Genomic DNA, 22136 nt, shown 5'->3' with positions numbered 1-22136 from the left:
CCTCTGGCTAATTTTTGTATTTTTAGTAGCTGGGGAGTGGTTTCACCATGTTGGACAGGCTGGTCTTGAACTCCTGACCTTAAGTGATCCACCCGCCTCAGCCTCACAAAGTGCTGGGATTACAGGCAGGAGCCCCATGCCCGCCCCCCCCGCCACCCCCTTTTTTTTTTGAGACAAGGTCTTACTCTGTCACCCAGGCTGGAGTGCAGTGGCCCAATCACAGCTCACCACAGCCTCAACTTCCCCAGCTCCAGTGATCCTCCCATCTCAGCCTCCTGAGTAGCTAGGACCACAGGTGTGCACCCCACACTCAGCTAATTTTTGTATTTTTGGTAGAGACCGGGTTTTGCCATGTTGCCCAGGCTGATGTTCAACTCCTGAGCTCAAGCGATCCACCCACCTCGGCCTCCCAAAGTGTTGAGATTATAGGTGTGAGCCCTTGGTACCCAGCACTATTGGCATTTTGGCCAAATAATTATTTGTTTTGTGGGGCTGTCTGTGCATTGTAGGATGTTTAGTGGCATTCCTGATCTCCCTCCACCCACCAGATGCCAGTAGCACCCTCCCCCTTTCCTTTAGTTCTAGCTTCTATATTGATACAAGCAAACTACTTTCTTCCTTCTTTAGAAGAGGTATTTTATTTTGCTTTTTCTATTACACAAGATGTACTTCTTAAGTGTTAAAGTCAACATATACACAATATATTCTACAACTGAGCACTACTTTAACTGAACAGGCAAAGAAATTACACTAAACAACAGCATCTGGTAGTATTTTGGGGAAAATAAAATGACTAAAATAGGTTTAAACTAGTACTGTTAATCACCTAGTATCAATACTACATAACCTAATACAGCTAAAATGCAAGATGTGTTAATATCCAAGAATACAACCAAAATTAAAACAAATAGCACCGATATAACTTTTTTAAAGCAGGAAACTACTTCGCGTATGCATATAATTGTTCACTCTTTTAAAGTAAATCTTTCCCAAAGTTATCAACCTCCAGAAAAACCATACATAGACTTATGCATATTCCTAAAAGTATAAACATGAACATTTTGAATTTTTTTACAATTTTTAAAAAAACATTATAAACAATAAATGAACATCCTATTTCTAAGAATGTGAAAAGTCCCATTTTAAACACAGTTTGTAAGAACCATCTCTTGATGTGAAGTCTATGAAGTCTACAGCTAATTTTTGTATTTTTAGTAGCCGGGGGGTGGTTTCACCATGTTGGACAGGCTGGTCTTGAACTCCTGACCTTAAGTGATCCACCTGCCTCAGTCTCTCAAAGTGCTGGGATTACAGGCAGGAGCTCCATGCCCAGTCCCCCTGCCACCCCCCGTTTTTTGAGACAAGGTCTTACTCTTGTCACCCAGGCTGGAGTGCAGTGGCTCGATCACAGCTCACCGCAGCCTCAACTACTCCAGCTCCAGTGATCCTCCCATCTCAGCCTCCTGAGTAGCTAGGACCACAGGTGTGTGCCCCACACTCAGCTAATTTTTGTATTTTTGGTAGAGACCGGGTTTTGCCATGTTGCCCAGGCTGATGTTCAACTCCTGAGCTCAAGCGATCCACCCACCTCGGCCTCCCAAAGTGTTGAGATTACGGTGTGAGCCCCTGCACCAGGCACTATTGGCATTTTGGCCAAATAATTATTTGTTTTGTGGGGCTGTCTGTGCATTGTAGGATGTTTAGTGGCATTCCTGATCTCCCTCCACCCACCAGATGCCAGTAGCACCCTCCCCCTTTTCTTTAGTTCTAGCTTCTGTATTGATATAGGCAAATTACTTTCTTCCTTCTTTAGAAAGAAGTTGCTTTTTCTATTACACAGAATGTACTTCTTAAGTGTTAAAGTCAACATACACACAATATATTCTACAACTGAGCACTGCTTTAACTGAAAAGGCAGAGAAATTACACTAAACAGCATCTGGTAGTATTTTGGGGAAAATAAAATGACTAAAATAGGTTTAAACTAGTACTATTAAATCACCTAATATCAATACGACATAACCTAATACAGCTAAAATGCAAGATGTGTTAACATCCAAGAATACAACCAAAATTAAAACAAATAGCACCGATATAACTTTTTTAAGCAGGAAAATACTTCGCGTATGCATATAATTGTTCACTTTTTTAAAGTAAATCTTTCCCAAAGTTATCAACCTCCAGAAAAACCATACATAGACTTATTAAGCATATTCCTAAAAGTATAAACATGAACATTTTGAATTTTTTACAAGTTTTTAAAAAGCATTTTAAACAATAAATGAACTTCCTATTTCTAAGAATGTGAAAAGTCCCATTTTAAACACAGTTTGTAAGAACCGTCTCTTGATGTGAAGTCTACGAACTTTTCTCCTGTTGGGACCAAACTTTACAAAAACGCTGTTACAGAACAAGCTATGGCATCTTAGCACTATTATCTTACGTCAAGGTTTACTTTTAAAAAAGCTTTTAAATTGTACTTCTACTACTCTAACAAAACACGAACCTTAGATGTGTAGGATTCAGTGTTTTAAAACTCTTAGAAACAACATACAAAGCTTTGAGAGGCATATTTATTCCCTACCGCAGTCCTGGAAGATACTTCCCAAGTCTGAGAGGGGTCTTCTCCTTTTCACGGGCTGTTTTTGCTCTTCACATGCGTTAAAATGTGGGTTTTCAGGTTGGTTGACTGAGCGAACTTCCTATTGCAGATATCGAAGGGGCACACGAAGGGCTTATCGCCGGTGTGGATGCGCAAGTGTGTGCGCAAATTGAAATCAAGGGAAAAGCGTTTCCCGCAGCCTTCGAATGTGCACTGGAAGGGCTTCTCGCCGGTGTGGACCAGGTGGTGTCGTTTCAGCTTTGAGCTCTCAATGAAAGCTTTGCCACATTCTGCACATACGTGGACTCTGGGCCCGTGGATGTGGAGATGTTTTCTCATGGCGGCGTAATCCCTGAACATCTTTTCGCAGCCACTATGAGAGCAAGGGACTGTTTTGGGAAGTTCTCCTTTGGACCTTTTGGGCTTCATTTTAGTAAATTCTGCCAGCTGTTTAGGATCTGAGAGATCAACGCCTGGTAATCCCTCAGGAGGAAGTTTCTTCCCTTTCAAGTACTCGGAATAATCAGGTGGGTTTTCAGCCTGCCCTTCGCCCACTGCCCCTTGGTCATTGTTATCGTTAGGGGACCACATAGTCACGGAAAACTCACCCTCGAGCGTTTTGATCTGCACTTGCTTCTGCTCCCACTTCCTCCTGCCCTCGTTGGAGCTGCTGCCCGCCGGCGTGGCCTCAGCGCTGGTGGCACTCTTGCTGCTGGGCGTTTTGCTGGGCTTTTTGCTGCGCTTTTTGCTGCGGCTCTGGGTTGATGTCGATGCCGCCGAGGCTGACAGAGAGGCCAGGGTCAGCTGGAAGTGCTCGTCTTCAGTGCTATCCGGGATGGCCAACTGGTCCTCCAAGTCGTTGCCTAGCAGGTTGTCTGAGCCGTAATAGCCCACCACTTCCTCTTGTGTCTGCACCATGAGCATTTCCTGGTCGTGGTCGCCATAGCCCGTGTTCATGAAGAGCGGCTGCAGCGCGATCAGAGGAGGATGGTTGTGGCCACCATAGATCCAATTGCCATCGACATCCTCGTACTGGATGCTTTCCATCGGAATGTCCACCATAGGAAGGGGCTCCACATTGATGTCGTGGAGCCCCACAATATCTGCCGGGATCTCCGGGTCTTGTGTAATGTAGAAATCTTCGTTGGAGGCCATGGCTGAGAGTTAGGTTAGCAGCAACAGGAAGACCGTGGGAAAAAGAACGCTGAGGGGAGTGAGGTGGGAGCTGCAGAGAAAGGCCGGAGCGCAGAGAAAGGCGCGAGCTGCAGAGAAAGGCGCGAGCTGCAGAGAGAGGCGCCGAGTCTGGGGAAGGCGCGAGCCTGAGGAAAGCACGAGCGGCTGAGGCGGAAGGCGCAGGTGCTTCTGGGATACCAGACGCATGCGCCTAGGCAACTGGCGCGTCTGGCGGCCCCAAAAGCACGTGCACGTGCCCACGTACACACGCACATGCCCACGTACCCACGCACATGCCCACGTACTCACGTGCGCCGCCCTGCAGCCCCGCCCAGGTATTGTTTTTCGAATATTTCGTAAACAGGCTCTTTACTGATTTTTTATGTATTTCATTTCAGTTGATTTTCATGTCTTCCCCTCCTTTCCATCCCATATAACAGTATCTGCCAAAAAAGCCTACTCCTTTTATGCGTTTCTTATTTAATTGCACTAACACGACATTTAATATCAGTAATAGTTGATAGTAGAATTTGTCTTGTCCTTTAATAGGAGTGCTAAGTGTTATGCTATTATGATGTATGCAGCTATTCCTACTTTTACTAAGGATTTTTTTTTTTTTTTTTGAGACGGAGTCTCACGCTGTTGCCCAGGCTGGAGTGCAGTGGCGCGATCTCGGCTCACTGCAACCTCCGCCTCCTGGGTTCGAGCGATTCTCCTGTTTCAGTCTCCGGAGTAGCTGGGATTACAGTCGCCCGCCACCACACCCGGCTTTTTTTTTTTTTTTTTTTTCCGTATTTTTAGTAGAGATGGGGTTTCACCGTGTTAGCCAGAATGGTCTCGGATGTCCTGACCCTGTGATCCACCCGCCTCAGCCTCCCAAAATGCTGAGATTACAGGCGTGAGCCACCGCACCTGGCCAGGATTTTTTAAAGTATTAATGGATGTTGAATTTTGTTAAAGACTGTCTCAATATCTTCTGAGATGAATTTTTTTTCCCTAGTGGCAAATAATATTTATCACATTCAAACAGATTTCAGCCACCAGTGTATTCTTGATAGGTCATGTGTCTGTAGGTTGTTTTGTGCTTCACCAGATGTTCTAATCAGTGTTGTATTTGGCTTTAAGAAAAAAATCTTAGTTTCCTTCTCTATGTGATCTGGAAAGTTTATAGTAAATTTGAATTTAAAAGAAAAGTTTTTCATTCAAGGTATGAAAGAATTCCACATAGTAAAGGGCATTCTTGGCTAGGCACAATAATCCCACACCTGTAATCCCAGCACTTTGGGAGGCTGAGGCAGGAGGACAGGAGTTCGAGACCATCCTGGCCAACATGACAAAACCCGTCTCTACTAAAAATATAAAAATTAGCTGGGCGTGGTGGCTCGTGCCTGTAATCCTAGCTACTCGGGAGGCAGAGGCAGGAGAATTGCTTCAACCTGGGAGGTGGAGGCTGCAGTGAGCCTAGATCACGCCACTGCACTCCAGCCTGGGCAACACAGCAAGACTCCATCTCAAAAGAAAGGGCATTCTTTATCAACTTTCTTAATTTCTCCCATTATAATTATTTGCCTATTTAGATTTTTTTGATTGCCTCTTGGGTTAATTTCAGCTATTTTTATTTTCTTATATTTATATAGGTTTTTGAAATTTTTTGTGGAGATGAGCAAAGAATACTTATAATTGTTTTTATTTTCTCTGTTATCAACTGTCATTCCACAATCTGATTGCTAATTGTCTTTAGATGCTTTTTCTCATTGTTCGACCTGTTTTTTTTTTTTTAAGAGCTCTTGGATTTAACAGATCTAGTTTTGTTTTTTCTAATTTATTATTTTCTGCCTATATCCTTACTAATTATGTCCTAATTTCTTAATTATTTTACAGTTCTTTTCTCACTTAGGTTGAATACTTAACTGATCTATTTCCATTTGTAATTGCATAACTGCCTAAGGCAGTGCATTTTTCTTTTAGCAAAACTTTAAACATTATCTCAGCAAAATGATTTCATCATCATAATTTTTAAATCTACTGAAATCACAGGTTTGAATTAAATTGATCCAAGGTGTGATTAAGATAAATTTCTAAATTTCAGGTAGTTTTTACTTAGTTTGCTAGTCTTCTCTTGGGAATTTACTGAGACTTTAAGTCCCATGGGCATTTGAAAAAAAATATTGTCTTCTGTGTTCATGGAATAGAGTTTGACATACCTGTTTTTACCTTAGCCTAACTTTTTTATACTTATCTGCCATGTATTAAAAGGTGAGTCTTTTTATTACCTTTCTGTTTCGTCTTATACTTTTCCCATTTTTGTTTTGCTGTGATGGTTTGTTACTTGATACAGTAAGATTCACAAATGTTATATTTTCATTGTGGCTTATATTCCTTATTATTGTTAAATGGCCCCCAATGTCTGACATAATGCTTTTGGTCCTATTTTCTGTCCCCATTTGCATGTTATGTTCTGCTCATCATTTTACTTTCAATATTTTTGAGTAATTTTTAGACAGATTTATTTTGTACATCACACATTTGAGACATGTTTTAAATACAAACTAAGGGCATCTTTCTTTCAGTAGGTGAGCTTATTTCATTTATGTTTATTGACAAAATAAATGTGTTTTGGTCTTAAATTCATTACCATGGTTTATCTTTTGATATAGGGTCTGTTTTCTTTGGTCTGTGTTTCATGCTTTCACTGTGATAACTCGAAAAGTTTATGTGTGTTTTTAGATCTTGTTTACATTTACAATCTTTTTTTTTTTTTTTCTTTTTTTTTTTTTGAGACGGAGTCTCGCTCTGTCGCCCAGGCTGGAGTTCAGTGGCCGGATCTCAGCTCACTGCAAGCTCTGCCTCCCGGGTTCACGCCATTCTCCTGCCTCAGCCTCCCGAGTAGCTGGGACTACAGGCGCCTGCCACCTCGCCCGGCTAGTTTTTTGTATTTTTTAGTAGAGACGGGGTTTCACCGTGTTAGCCAGGATGGTCTCGATCTCCTGACCTCGTGATCCGCCCGTCTCGGCCTCCCAAAGTGCTGGGATTACAGGCTTGAGCCACCGCGCTCGGCCTACATTTACAATCTTAAGTGATATACTCAAGCCTCTATTTCTTGATTTATCAAGTTCAGGCAGATGTCCTCTCCACTATGAAGTTGAGGAAATTAGTATTTACATTTTCTGTTTTTGTTTTTCCCACCTTCAATTTTTTGTTGTTGTTGTTAGTTTGAGAATTCTAATTCCACACTTGCTTAGCCTCAGTTATTCCATTAAAAGTGATGCAGGGTTGTGATGAATTTGTCTTATGTCAGTTTCACTCAGCTGGAACTGCAGTTCCATCTCTAAGGGATTCTGTTTCTCTGACTGAACTCTGACAGTGCTAGAGTTCACTACCCATCCTTTCATAACCCTTCTTCTCCATTCCTGGATACTTTTGATTTATCTCTTAGTCAATTCTTCATGTTCTCCCTTGATTTGATGCAAATTTCATTCTATTTCAGCTGAGTTGACATTCTTCATAGTTTGTGAGTTCATGTTGTGGACAAAACAAAGTTTTCTTCTGTTTTTAAATTTTTAAAAATTAATTTATGTTGTTTTTAGTTGATTTTAAGGAAGAAACTGGAATGTAAATTATTTTACTCCTCTACTTTTGAGGGGGTCTTATAAACTGAAGTTATTAACCAAAAGATAACGTATTGTCATTTGTGATATATTTTCCAAAAACCACTTACCATAGAAAATCAAAACTAAAAGCACAGATGAATATTAAAACAAAATTAAGTCTGTTACCTGCACAAAATATCCTTAGCTGCTGGACTGGTGATATAAGTTGCAAATGAGTGGTGAACAGATCAACAAATGCTCCAGGATAAATAATGAAGAGAAAAATCCCAAAGCCATTAAATCGGACTTGTTCCCTAAGAAATCACATAAGAAAAAGGAGTTTACTAATATTATTATATTTATCAAATTAATAGTATACATAATCTTAAAACTTTTCCCTGTAATTTGAATTCTTGCTTAAAAAACAAAAAGTCCCTCTGAACAGCCAAAAAATTATATCTATACTATATATAATCTTAATTTTATAATAATGTACAGATTTGGTTATCTGTGAAATTGAATTTTGTAACATAGGGCATACTGAAATAGACATCACTTCAAAATTTTTAGAAACCAATGTGTTGAGCAAATAATTGAAGTTAGTCACATATATACAGAAATGGCTTTTATGAGAAACTAAATGAAAAACATTTTTATGGTTTACTCTGAACTATTATCAGAGAAGGACACAGGAGACTATATAATTCAAGTAAATTACCTAATAACTTGTATTTGTCTTAGCAATAATAAATAATGGTAGAGATCTATCTAGGTGTATTCCTATCGAGCTAACGTTAAGTAAGTATGTTTAAACATGCATAATGCTCAGATTGTCCTTAAGAGAACCAGTTTTTTTAGCAGGTTTTGCTCTCCATATTAAAAAAAAAAAGAACCATTTTTTTTATCACTTCATTTTCCAAAAATTAATATTTAAGTCTCATAAAACCAACCAGGCCCCCTAGAAAAAAGTATCACCTAAATATATTGTGCTGTTGCTTAATACTAAATATATAAGACAGCTGTACAGTTCATTTTTTTTCTTGGCAGTTGGGATTTAAAAAAAAAATTACCCAAGTTATTTTTACAAACATACTGTAAACTGTTAAGCTGTTATTAACTATGTGTCTGTAGGTAAAATCCTAAAGGCTGCAAAGCTAAAAACATGGAAGCAGAGGTGAAGGAGATTTAAAAAGAAAAAGAAACCCAGCAGCCACCACTTTAAGCCACTATTGTGCACACCTGTGTAATAGTATATGCTCTGTCAAGATGAGGATTTATTGCCAATAAATAGACTCTTGTTCATAAACAACTGGAAAGTAATAAGAAGTGATTACACCTTCTCTTCCAAAACAGAGGTTTTTAACCTTTTCTCTGGTCCACACACCAAAAGGATAAAACACATTCCTATTAGCATGCTTGCTAATCATGGCAGTAATTAGCAATGGAGGTAGCAGGGGAGTTGTGACGTGGCCCTCTCCCCATCATGATTTTGTATGCGTTATAGGATTCTAAATGCTTAGGTATAGTTACAGTGATACATTTGGGAAGCCAAGACCAAGAACAGAGCGTGATACTCAAAGCTAGTCCCAGGTCTCATCTTATCTTCCACTTGGGTTTCCAGATAGACTATGATATTTGTTAAACTCAGTGCTTTCAGTTTTCTTGCTCTAGCCAGCAGAGGACATAAGCAGAAGCAGGAAATTATTTCAGCTGATAAGTCAAATAAAGTTCTAAGGTGAGTGGGTTTTGAGTACAGTGGTTATCATTCTGACTCAATGATGAACAGAAAGATTGGCTTTCAGGATTTGGTAAAAAAAATCTTTGAGGCATCATGAGGATAACCACGCTGGCAAAGGCAAAGGATAGAAAGACCCTGATTACAGATATGCCCGTGGTTAACAGAGCATATTCATCAACATATTAATCTTCTCTATAAAAAAAGAAGCTTCCTCAAAGTAACAAATGATGGCTATGCACTAGGAAATAGCCACAGAAAGAAAAATAGTGAAGTATCAAATGTAGCAGATTTTAGTAATAAATTCTCCTAAATGAAAAGCTTTTTTTTGCATGTAGTATGAAGAAAAAGGTAAATATCATTACCTAATAGCTGCTATCCCATGTCCAATTTCATGTACAACACCACTAATGAGAACTGCCGCGAAGAAATAGGTCAGTTGATTGACGGGTAAATTTATACCAGGAACCTGTTCATAGACACAATATGGCAGCAATTATCAGTGGGGGTGCAGGGGAGTCCCACTTGGGCACTAAGATACATGATGTTCATTCTGTATTAAACCTTCAAGCTGAATGTTCTGCAAACTAAAAGTAATATGACAATGGTTCACTTCTCCATTTCTATCATAATAAAAAGCAAAAACACTATTTCATTTTTCGAACTAGCCAGTTTCTCTGGAACAAGCACAAAACCAATCTAAAGAGAATGGGAAACACCAGGTTAAACAGTTCAAACTTTAGCTTCCTGGAGTCTTCACCATGGGAAAGAATGAGGGAGCCCAGCAAAGTGCCAAGGAATGCAGGGTGACAGTGAAGCAGGCAGCAGCTGACCCACCCTCAAAGGCTGGATGCCTGATTTGGGAATGGCTGTTAAAATTCCTAGACCTTCCTCTGAAATGTTATTGCAAGGTTCCAAGTACTTGTGTTGATTAATATAGGAACCCCATATTATTAATCAGCGATTTTCATTTTAATATCCTCAAGTTATAGGTGAGTTGGTAATGAAAGCTGTTCTAATAGGGATCCTGATCAGTGTGGGAGCACCATACCCTTCTATTTCATCAGTTGGTCTACTATGTTGGTCAGAAAAATAGTGTGAAAGATACACAAATACATTAAAATTGAAATTTAATGTCGAAATTAAGGCATTTGGAACATATAGACATGTTACAAACATTTGAAGCAGGAGTTGTCTTACAATCATGTGCTCCTAAAATGTGCAGTTATGTATTATTGCATACACAAGGGAAGATAAGAGCTGCACAGCAATTTTGTTTAGATAGCAAAGATATATTCTCATAAGTAATCACTCCCAAGTTATGTCATCTGTTAAAGAGAGACAATAAATTAGGCTAAGTGGGACACACCAGGCTCAGGAATACCATTTACATACTGAGAATCTATTTCTTACAGTCCAGGAGTTGGAACCTAAAGGTATCATTCTGGAGGAAATTTCTGCTTTCTTTTATAATTATTATATTAATAATTTTGCAGGAAAACTGCAAAATTCAAAGCTAAACAGAAGCCTAAAATTCTGCTCCCCAAACATACATACACATACAAAACCATTCTGAATCATTCTGATGTGTGTCCTTCTAGTCTTTTCCTGTACACATATATTTAAAAACTATACTTTTATTATAAATCTGGTTTTGAAATTTGCCCCTTCATTTAACAGTATCACAGACATCTTCCCATGAGTCTTTTCTATTTCAATATGATTTTTAATAGCTACACTGTGTTCTATGGAATAAACTGTTGGGCATTTAATTGTTTTAAAAGTTTCTGCTCTTATAAATAATGTGATGAAGATATTCGGACACACACACCTAAATATTTTGGAGGAAGAAATTCTTAGATGAGCATACTTGCTAAGGGATTGGGCTCTTGAGACATATTATGGGTTTGAGGTCCTGTCTCTATCTGTTAACTAGCTAAATGACCTCAGGAAAGTTGGCATTATTCCTCCAACATTTCTATTTTCTCATCATTAAAATGGAAATAACCACATTTGCACAAAAGTGTAATTTTGAGGATTAGATGAGCTAATCTTTGTCCAATGTTTAATGTTATGCCTCACAGAGAGGGTAGTAAATGCTATTATTACACAAAATTTAAAAGATTTTGATACATATCATCAAATTGTACTCTAAAAGCAGACCCTTCCATAACGTTGGGCAAGCTCATTTTATTCAAATCTGCAATGTGATTTACATTTCTTTGACCATTTGTAAAGCTGAACTTTCTCTGTACTTTTGACTTTTTTTTGGTCTTTCTGTGAGCTGCCTACTGATGACCTGACTTGTTTTCTCCTAAAGTATTCATCTTTTTCTTACTGATCTGTAAGATCACTTCAAATATCAGCATTGGTCCTTTGTAATACATGACATAAATGTATTCCACAGTTTGTTTGCCTTTTAATTTTACTTTGTTTTTAGTTTTCAATATGTAAAATATAGGTAATCTATTAGTATTCATGGTTCACACCAAGAGTGAACCCTAATGTAAACTATGGGTGGTGATGACATATTCACATCTGTTCATCATTGTAAGGGGGAAACCTCTGCACCTTCTTAATTTTGCTGTGAATCTAAAACTGCTCTAATAAAGTATTTAAAAAATAAAAAATAAAGGTGTTACTGTTATATAAAAAATATTCATGGTTTCTAGTATTCGCTCTATGTCTTCCTCATTCTGTGTTCATAAAAATGATAACCTGGCTTTTTTCTTTCAAGGTCTTTTATGGTTTCAAGTTTTAATTTTAATTCAACTGGAATTTTTGTGGACACAGAGAAATCTCATCTAAAAAGCCTCCTTTAGTAACTGAAGATTCAAACAATGCTGCTTGAATCATTTTCTAAATTCCATTAATTCCAAGTGTCCTTTCTCCAGTTATGAAACTAGTTATAATCATTTTTGTTGTTGTTGTTTTATTTTATTTATTTATATATATTTTTTGAGACGGAGTCTCGCTCTGTAGCCCAGGCTGGAGTGCAGTGACGCGATCTCAGCTCACTGCAAGCTCCGCCTCCCGGGTTCACGCCATTCTCCTGCTTCAGCCTCCGGAGTAGCTGGGACTACAGGCGCCCGCCACCACGCCCAGCTAATTTTTTTTTTGTATTTTTAGTAGAGGCGGGGTTTTACTGTGTTAGCCAGGATGGTCTCGATCTCCTGACCTTGTGATCCGCCCACCTTGGCCTCCCAAAGTGATGGGATTTCGCTCTTGTTGCCCAGGATGGAGTGCAATGGTGCGATCTTGGCTCACTGCAACCTCCACCTCCCAGGTTCAAGCAGTTCTCCTGCCTCAGCCTCCCAAATAGCTGGGACTACAGGCACACGCCACTACACCCGGCTAATTTTGTATTTTTAGTAGAGATGGAGTTTCACCACGTTTCCCAGGCTGGTCTCGAAATCCTGACCTCAGGTGATCCACCCACCTCCACCTCCCAAAGTGTTGGGACTACAGGCGTGAGCCACCGCGCCCGGCCGAAACTAGTTATAATCATTTTTAATGTGTGCATAATATCTAATTGAATGACAATCCAATAATTTAATCATTCCTCAGATATTTTGGTTGCTTTTAATTCTTCATAATAATAAATAATGTTAGGCTAAAGAGCTTAATGAATACTATTTTTTCTGTATTTGAAAGTGTTTCCTTAAGCTAGAGTCCCAGATATGGAGGTAAAGAGTCAAAGGAAATGGATATGTTTATAATGTTCATTATCTGAAATTCTCTTTACTTGGACCCTATTGAGCAACTTTTTTCAAGAACTTCTATGTCCCTTTTTATATACCTGCTACATTCCCAAGTTGTCAGACATCTTTCCAGTGTTACACTTTTCTCTGACCCTCTCTAAATTTACATACTTAAGATTGTCATACATACCCTCTATATCACAAAATATCCTGGTTACCTTACCTTCATTTCAAATAAATCAGTAAGCTTGGTCCAATAGGATATTTCTTCCTTCTCTTTATTATTTTCTGCATGTACTAGTGAGTGAGATAAAGTAAGAATTTGAATGTGTGATAATACCAACAGATGGTAGGTCTTATTTGTTGGCAGCAGTACACGATTGCCCATCTGTCTCTGCCATGATTCACACAGGGTATTAGATGTACTGGAATACTGAATACAGAATACTTTCAACAACACAGAGTGCCATGGTTTGGAGAATTAATACTGAACAAGGCTGTCGGGAATTATAGGGTAAACAGAAGGTATGTTACCTAAGCGACAAGAGCTCATGTCAAAGTCAGGATTCATAACATTCTTAAACTTATACATTAATATGCATGGTGGGCTCCAGAGGGCAGCTGACTTCTTAATGGTTCCAAAGCACGGCTCTCCTAATAGAGCTGATATTTTTGTGAGCACTATGAATAAACTGAGTGGCAAAGAGAAGAAATAATTTCTTCCCTAAACAACATTTTGCCATTCTAATTCTAGCAGGCAGATAAGCCAATGATCATATTTTCTCCAACTGGCTTATTTCTCTCTTATCCTTTTTCTTGGTGAACAATAACCAATCATGTAACCTGAGTCATCCTAAACTTTTCCTTCTCCCTCCAGTCTCACATTTAATTCATCACCAAGGTCTGAGAATTCCACTCCAAAAGGTCACTTCAATCTGTCCCCTTCATTCTCCTTGCCACTAATTTTAGATCTTTATCACTTCTAAAATAAATTACTGCTCTTAAATGATCTCCACATCTTCAGTCTAATGACTTTGGTCCATTTTGTATAGACTTGCTACCTACAGGTAAAATATAAACTTCATAACCTAGACCCTATCTGTATCTCCCACCTTATTTCCTGCACTATCCTGTTCTCTTGCCTCCAGTCCCACCTATCCTCCCACCATATACCTAGAGGTATAAAACTGTAAGTAAAATTATTTATAGTTCCTTGAAGAATTATCTACCTCTCTTAAAAGTAGAGCATAGGCCGGGCGCAGTGGCTCATGCCTGTAATCCCAGCCCTTTGGAAGGTGAAGGCAGGTGGATCACCTGAGGTCGGGAGTTCAAGACCAGCCTGATCAACATGGAGAAACCCCGTCTCTATTAAAAATACAACATTAGCTGGGCGTGGTGGCGCATGTCTGTAATCCCAGCTACTCGGGAGGCTGAGGCAGGAGAATCGCTCGAACCTGGGAGGCGGAGGTTGTGGTGAGCTGAGATCGTGTCACATTGCACTCCAGCCTGGGCAACAAGAGCAAAACTCCGTTTCAAATAATAATAATAATAATAATAATGGAGCATAATGTCCATAGGCTCTAAGATCAGTGATGATGGATCTACTAGTTATGAGTTGTGACCACAGGCAAGTGACTTAACATGTCTGTGCCTCGATTTTCTTATCTGTAAGGCAGGGAATGTTTGCTGAAGAAATAAATAATTTATTCTGAGGCCTCACCTGGTAAATCTTTTTAATCTCTAAGAGCGAGCTATGGCCATAGGAGAGATTATTGTTTTCTACAAATGACTTCTAAATCTTCCCAGTGACCCAGCCTAGTAGAGGCCACAAAGAGACAAGAAAAAAAAAAAAAAAAAACCAATCTGTTACTAATCCTTAGTCTACTCCATTAATAAGAACACGATTAAAAACAACATCCATGACTCATGGAAATGGGAACTATAAATGTAAAAATGTGAAATAAAAGTGAGCCAATGTAAAGCCCCCTTCCAAACTTTGGAGACATAAAATGATAAGGTATAGGTCTACAAATGAGTTTTAAAGGAGTACAACTCAGCACATTATTCTTCATATTAAGAAATCACAGTGACGACTCAGAAAGGTCTTATATCTTTAATTAAACGGATATTATTGGTTAGGCTCTGAAGGCCATGAAAAGGAAAAGGAAACACTTTGCATAGAATTGGAATGCAATTTACTTATACATTATAGAGATCTTAAATCAGCATGCTTATTCTTTGAAAGTAACAATCATTTAACATCTTAAAAAGACATTCAGTCACATATCTGTGTAATTGCTGACAGTCTTAACGATGGTTCATTTGTTCTCTATTACCATTAATACTAAGCTACTACCAAATATTTCAACAATTCCTTGCTGTATTCTTATTAATTTTTTTGTGTAAGAAGGTAATTTGAAAATTATTAGACTTTTAATTTATTTCCATATTTATATTATGGATAGGAGTTACACTAGGTCAGAAGTGGTATCTTGCATCTCTATTTCGATAGTTATTTAAAGCAAAAAGACGATACTTACCACAACTTGTAACACCTGTTCATTGTGAAGCGAGGAGGAGGAAGAGGAAGATGATGAAGAAGAGGAAGAGGAAGAAGAGGAGGAAGAGGAAGAGGAGGAAGAATAAGAAGAGGGAGAGTCAGCCATCATTTGTGCCAAAGTCTGCATCAGCGTTTTTCCAAGGAGAAAAAATGAGCTAAACATGGCAATTACACCAAACACCATTCCAAAATTGAACCTGTCAAAAGGAAAAAAATCATGTTAATTTACAATTTCTCTCAATTCATGGACTAGCAAACTCACTGACCAGCCACATTTCATAGCTTTAAAATAATGGCTAAAAAATTTCAATAACTCTGCCTCTTTTTCCTACATGAACTTCAAATATTTGACTGAAGCATGAGCTTAGTTTAAGCAGTTTTATAATTTATAATTCTCTGATAACTAAAGAATCTGAATATCATTCCCAATGAAAAAGTTTGTTTCCTCTCATGCACTTGCTCATTTACATAACGTTGTTTTGATCTTGTCCTTATATCGTTATGAAAGCCCTTTTGACGTTATAGACATCCATCCTTTTTCATCTACCTCTTCTATTGTCTGCATTGTATTTCAGCTTTACTTTGTGATAAAATGAGCTTAAATATTAACATGGCACAATTTAATAATAGTTTCTTTTTTCTATTGTTTTAATAATTAGAAGCTACCCTTCTATAGTGGAGATAATCTGCCATGTTTTCTAACTTTGATAAGTTGTGTTTTTCAAGGAACTTGTTTACTTCATTAAAACCGTCAAATTTATAGGCATAGAATTTTCTTAATAGTCTTACTATGTTCCTTTTTTTTTTTTTTTTGAGACGGTGTCTTGCTTTGTCACCCAGGCTGGAGTGCAGTGGCGTGATCTCGGCTCACTGCAAGCTCCGCCTCCTGGGTTCATGCCATTCTCCTGCCCCAGCCTCCTGAGTAGCTGGGACTACAGGTGCCCGCCACCACACCCGGCTCATTTTTTGTATTTTTAGTAGAGATGGGGTTTCACCGTGTTAGCCAGGATGGTCTTGATCTCCTGACCTCGTGATCCGCCCGCCTCGGCCCCCCAAAGTGCTGGGATTACAGGCGTGAGCCACCACGCCCGGCAGTCTTACTATGTTCTTAATGTCTATAGAATCTGTAGTAATGTCCCCTTTTCAATTCCGATTTTTCATTTTGAGACAGGGTCTCACTCTGTCACCCAGGCTAGAGTGCAGTGGCATGGTCACAGCTCATTGCAGCCTTGACCTCCCAGGGCTCAGGTGATCTTCCCAACTAGCTCCCAAGTAGCTGGGACTACAGACCCAAGCCACCACGCCTGGCTAAGTTTTATATTTTTTGTAGAGATGGAGTTTCACCATGTAGCCTCCCAAGTAGCTGGGACTACAGACCCAAGCCACCACGCCTGGCTAAGTTTTATATTTTTTGTAGAGATGGGGTTTCACCATGTTACCCAGGCTGGTCTCGAACTCCTGGGCTGAAGCATGGAATACTGTGCCTGGCCTCAATTCTCATTTTTAATTACTTATGTTTCTTTTTTCTTCATCAGTCATGGTAGGGATTTATCAATTAATATTTTCTATTTATTTATTTATTTAAGACAGGGTCTTGCTCTGTCACACAGGCTGTAGTGCAGTGGTGTGATCTTGGCTCTCTGCCAACCTCTGCCTCCTGAGTTCAAGTAATTCTTGTGCCTTGGCCTCCCGAGTAGCTGGGACCACAGACGTATGCCACCATGCCCAGCAATTTTTGTATTTTTAGTAGAGACAGGGTTTCACCATGTTGGCCAGGCTGGTCTTGAACTCCTGGCCTCAAGCAATCCACCTGCCTTGGCCTTCCAAAGTGCTGGGATTACAAGTGTGAGCCACTGCACCTGGCCCAATTAATATTTTCAAAGAACCAACTTTTGGCTTTGCTGATTTTCTCTATTGTGTATTTTCTGTTTCACTGATTTCTGTTCTTATCTTTATTATATCCTTTTTTCTACTTTGTATGCTTTGATCTGCTATTGCATTTTCTGCTAACTCTGATGATCTGATTGTTTACACTTAGCTCTAATCCATTTGGGGCTAAATTTTTAACAAAAAGAAATTTAGACCATGCCACCCCTGACCCTCACATTCACTCATCTACAGAACCTGCCAGTATCTTGGGTGTCCCAGAGATCATTATAAAGCCCCTAATCATAAATTGCCATAAATGCCTCGATTTTTAATGTATGCAAGCCCCAATGATACGATCCCGTAAGGTTATATAAAACCAGAAAGTTTTAATATTGTCAATATTTTAAAACTCAGAAAACTGCAAAGTGATGGAAATAGTTAATTTAACAAGCTGTCTGTAGTGATCACTTAATGATTAACTTAAACCAAACAAAAGAAGATGAAGAATACCATTGATAAAGCATCCTTGCTTTCCGCCGTCCCCAACTGTAAAAGGCACGATTGAAAATAGCAGTTTGCCATCTTATGTGGAAAGGGGAGATGCTCAATCCGTTGTTTTCCAGCCAGTCTTCATAAGAATGTTTAAAATAGACAGATGACTAAGAGAGAAAGAAAAGTTCTTAATCACTCAATTTTGAAGAACAATTTATAATGTGTAAGAAAATAACACAAAGTATTTTCTAGAGGAAATCAAGATGCTGACTGCCCAAATGTTTATAATCTTGAAGCTTTATGTTTATTCTTCAGAATATTAAAGGTCACAGACCTAACTGGTCTACTGAGATTAGGGTCTGGTAAACTATGGGCAGCAGGCCAAATCCAAACTACAGACTGTTTTCACACAACTTGTGAGCTAAGAATAGTTTTCATTTTTAAGGGATTATAAAAATACAATAAAAACCAAAAATATGCGACAGAGACCCTGTGTGACCCAAAAAGCCTAAAATACTTACTACCAAGCCCTTTACAAAAAGTTTGCTGACCCCTGCTTAGAACAGTGTTGTCCAATAGAAATATAATGTGAGCCACAAATGTAAGCCACATATATAACTTTAAATTTTCTAACAGCCAAATTTTAAATATTAATTTTCATATACTTTTACCCCAAAATCCAAGATATTTCAACATGTAATCAACATATACTATTGTTGAGATACTTTACTTTTTGGGGGGTACTAATTCGTTGAATTTCAACATCAACTTTATACCTACAGCACATCTCAGTTTGGACTAGCTCTGATCAAAGGCTCAATAACCACATGTAGCTAATATCTGCCATATTGGACAGCACTGGTCTAGAAGCCTTGTGTTATAATTAAAAAAAAAAAAACCCAACCAATCCAAGAGAAGGGACAGTTGCAATCAGGGCTTGCTTTCTTCTTCTGAGCAACATCCCTAAGAAGTTAGGCCAACTTTGATCATGTAAAAAGTAAAAAACTTATCTAAAACCATCTTGGGCTTAGTAATGTCCCTTAAATTCTCTGGGGTTGTGGGAATAGCTGCTTATACACAGCCCCAACAAGAGTTTTACCTTTAGGGAAGTTTGAAGTCCTTGACTAATATAGGATTTTGGATGACATAAGGCTGTGTTTTATACCTGACTCAGTTACAGTAAGTACAGTAAGTATTGTCATATTGATGCCCACCCATGTGAGAAACTTATCTGTCCAAGAAGGAAATCTTAGCCCTATCATAGTCTTAAAAAATGATCATAGTCTAAATATAGGTAGCTGTTTGCTTTGGATCTGTAATGTTATCTGCTCCCAGTCTTCCGGTAGTTAAATTTTAAGTCTGCTTGTTTTCCAAGACTTGGAAAAGGAGTGACACACTTCTCCAACAGATGTCTATGCAGAAATCCTAGAAAAACCGAGGATGGATCAGCAGACCAAGCTGGAAGCAGAGAAACTAAAGGTGCAGGCTCCTAAAAGTTGAGGTCTCTCCATTTCCCAGGCAGATATTCTGAGTGGTTGTTAGGTCTTTTGCTCAGAGGATGGTGCACTCTTAAGGAGCTAGGGGTTGTCACTGAAACCAGTGACATCTTGGTCACCTCACTCGTGACTAGGGGCTGTAAAAGTTCTTTTTATTTTAGATTTTTTTTTCCACATATGCAACATGAAGAAATCATGTGGCTTTGTGTGTGTGTCTTACTATGTTACTCAGGCTGGCCTGTAACTCCTGGCCTCAAGCTATCCTCCCGCCTCTTCTTCCCAAGTAGCTGAGACTACAGGCTGCACCACCATACCTGGCTCATGTGGCTTTTTCAAACAACAAAATCACTGTGGCCCGTATTGCTTATGACATGTTAACCACTATGCCAAGTACTTTAAATCAGTGCTTTTTCTTTTTTTTTGAGACAGGGTCTTGCTCTGTCACCCAGGCCAAAGTGTAGTGGCTTGATCTTTGTTCACTGTAACCCCTGACTCTCAGACTCAAGCAATCCTCCTACCTCAGCCTCCAGAGTAGCTGGGACTACAGGCATGCACCACCATGGTTGGCTAGCTTTTACATTTTTTGTAGAGATAAAGTCTCACTATATTGCCCAGGCTGGTCTCGAACTCCTGGACTCAGGTAATCCTCCCACCTCAGCCTCCTTCAAAGTGCTGGGATTACAGGTGTGAGCCACTGTGACTGGCCACATCAGTGCTTTTCAAACACAAACAGGTACAGAGGAGCCACCTGGGATCTTGCTAAGATGCAGATTCTGATTCCCTAGGTCGGGGTGAGGCCTGGGATTCTGCATTTCTAACAAGCTCCCAAATGATGCAAATGCTACTGGTCCTTGAACCTCAAGTTGAGGAGCGAGACTTTATGTGGATACACTAATGTAATTCTCTCTATAATCTTAGGAGATCCTTACTATTATCTCTATTTAAAGATGAGAAACCAAGGCACAGATAGCAATTTTCCCAAGGTCACATTGGCTAGAAGCCCAGCCCTGGATCTAAGGACTACACTATATAACCTCCTGCACTTTACGAGTTTAAATGATAGAAAGAAGGAAAAGTCTCATTTCATTTTATTGTTAAAGCTAAAACACGCAATACTATGGTTTTCTATTTTAAATGGTATTCATAACATGAAGGTTTTGCTATTCATAACTGGAATTTGTATTAAACATTTGAGAATTTATATGATCTTATTCCACATACACAATTACTCTCCCGCATCCCCTACCCCCCCAATGCTCAATTTCAAAAGCTTGCCTGAAGCATGTGGTCAGACAACTCTTCCTGATTTTCTGCTACCCTTCTCAAATAACTGGAAAATGGACCGTGCACCCAGGTATCTGGTTAGTGTGAAGAAGTGGGGTGCAGGGTGCAAGTCAGAATTCAAGTAGTCAGAAACTGGTTATGTAAATCCTTGCTATTTGAGTGTGCTACTCTGAAGTACACTCTGTGATCTGGCAGTATCAGCAGCACTTGGGAAGTGGTTAGAAATGCAGAATTTTAGGCCTTGCCGCAGACCTGCTGAATCGGAATCTGCATTTTGACCGCAACAGCAGACGATCATATGCATTTAAAAATTTGAGACTACTGATCTAAATCACGACTTGATTTAGATTCATTCCAATATCTGAGTCTCTAGAGCGTCTTGACCTTAAAAACAGTAAGGGAAAGCACTGTCTTTACTAAGCAGACGTTTTCTTTTCCTCCCTGCTGCACTGCAGCGGCTGGGTCTGGCAGGGCCCCGGCCCTCCCGATCCCACCACTGGCGCCTCCCAGGCAAGACCCGAAGGCTGAAGGGCCTGCACTGTCCCGCACTGCGACGGTGGCAGCCGCGCAGGCCGCCACACCCCTCCCGCGGCCGGCAATGCTTTATTTACTCCACCGGGCCGATCCACCACGCGGACTGTCGCACGTGGGCACCGTCCAGCCCGGGAGGCGCGAGGCAGGGGAAGAGAAAAGAAGGCCTTGCGCTCCGGCCATGGGCACCGCGGGCTTGGACCTTAGGCCCAAGGCCCTCACCTTCAGCACCAAGTCGGTCAGGTAGACGACAGTCCAGCCACCCACCACCACCACCACCAACGACACCGGAATCATGGCGGCGGCGGCGGCAGAGGAGGGAAGGCGAGCCCCGGCGTCCTCCTCCCTGCACCGCAAACAGCTGACCGCGCGCGCCTTACAGCCCCAGCATCCGCTCAGGAACCAAGCTACCGCCGGCTCCTTCCCTGCGGTGGCACAGTTTCCCACCGGACTCTTCCAGTGGGGACATACAGGAGGATTTGCTAGTACCGGAAATGGCGCGGGGGCTTATTTTTGTGGGCGCTCGGGCGCCGCCGTCCTGGCAGTAGTTCGAACTCGGCGTCTAGTCTTGTAGCGATTTCTTAGGCTTTGGCCCTCCCTGCTGTCTACTCTCCATTTTCGCCAGTTCTGATCAGGAGTTTGCTGTTTCTTTTAACCTATGAGGATTTGGGGTCGTCTAAAGTAATCGTCTCTCCCTACCCGACCCTGTCATACATATGCAGATTTAATTATGCAGATTATCCTTTTTACTGAATTGTAAATTTACATATAATGAAATCATACATACAGAGCTCAATTGTCCATTTCTGTGATTTTTGAGATATATATATATATATATATATATATATATATCCGTGTACCCTAATCAAAATAGAGAAAATTTCCCTCTGAGGAATTTCCTTCTTGCGTCCCTTCCTAGTCAATAGCCCCTCCCCCTGTTCTGATTATTTTTAACTTTATGTAAATAGAATGCAATAAGTAATCTTTGTGTCTGGCTTGTTTCGTTCAACATGCTTTTTGAAATTTATCCATGATGATTAAATTAGGCTCTTTTTTCAAACTTTTCCATTATAATATTTGAGATGGTACTATGGTTAAAAATC

General features: G+C 39.9%; 2 protein-coding genes across 4 annotated transcripts in view; both read right to left on the bottom strand.

Moving 5' to 3' along the window:
• MBTPS2 (membrane bound transcription factor peptidase, site 2) overlaps positions 1–21453 on the bottom strand; it is a 58544-nt gene extending 37091 nt beyond the window's left edge. For all 3 annotated transcript variants that reach the window (XM_077988388.1, XM_077988389.1, XM_015127080.3), the window contains exons 1-5: positions 21256–21453; positions 17741–17889; positions 15342–15558; positions 9466–9569; positions 7552–7679 (exon numbers count right to left, since the gene is read on the bottom strand). In XM_077988388.1, the coding sequence (XP_077844514.1) occupies positions 7552–7679; positions 9466–9569; positions 15342–15558; positions 17741–17889; positions 21256–21330 (673 nt within the window). In that variant the 5' untranslated portion in view covers positions 21331–21453. The remainder of the gene's footprint in view (positions 1–7551; positions 7680–9465; positions 9570–15341; positions 15559–17740; positions 17890–21255) is intronic.
• On the bottom strand, positions 620–5031 carry YY2 (YY2 transcription factor). The gene has a single exon (XM_015127081.3). It carries the CDS (start codon positions 3755–3757, stop codon positions 2633–2635), a length of 1125 nt encoding a protein of 374 aa, XP_014982567.1. The 5' UTR covers positions 3758–5031; the 3' UTR covers positions 620–2632.
• Positions 21454–22136: the final 683 nt, after the last annotated feature.

This window comes from Macaca mulatta, chromosome X, assembly GCF_049350105.2.
Source record: "Macaca mulatta isolate MMU2019108-1 chromosome X, T2T-MMU8v2.0, whole genome shotgun sequence".
Lineage (NCBI taxonomy): Eukaryota > Metazoa > Chordata > Mammalia > Primates > Cercopithecidae > Macaca > Macaca mulatta.
This window is presented reverse-complemented; position numbering and strand designations above follow the sequence as displayed.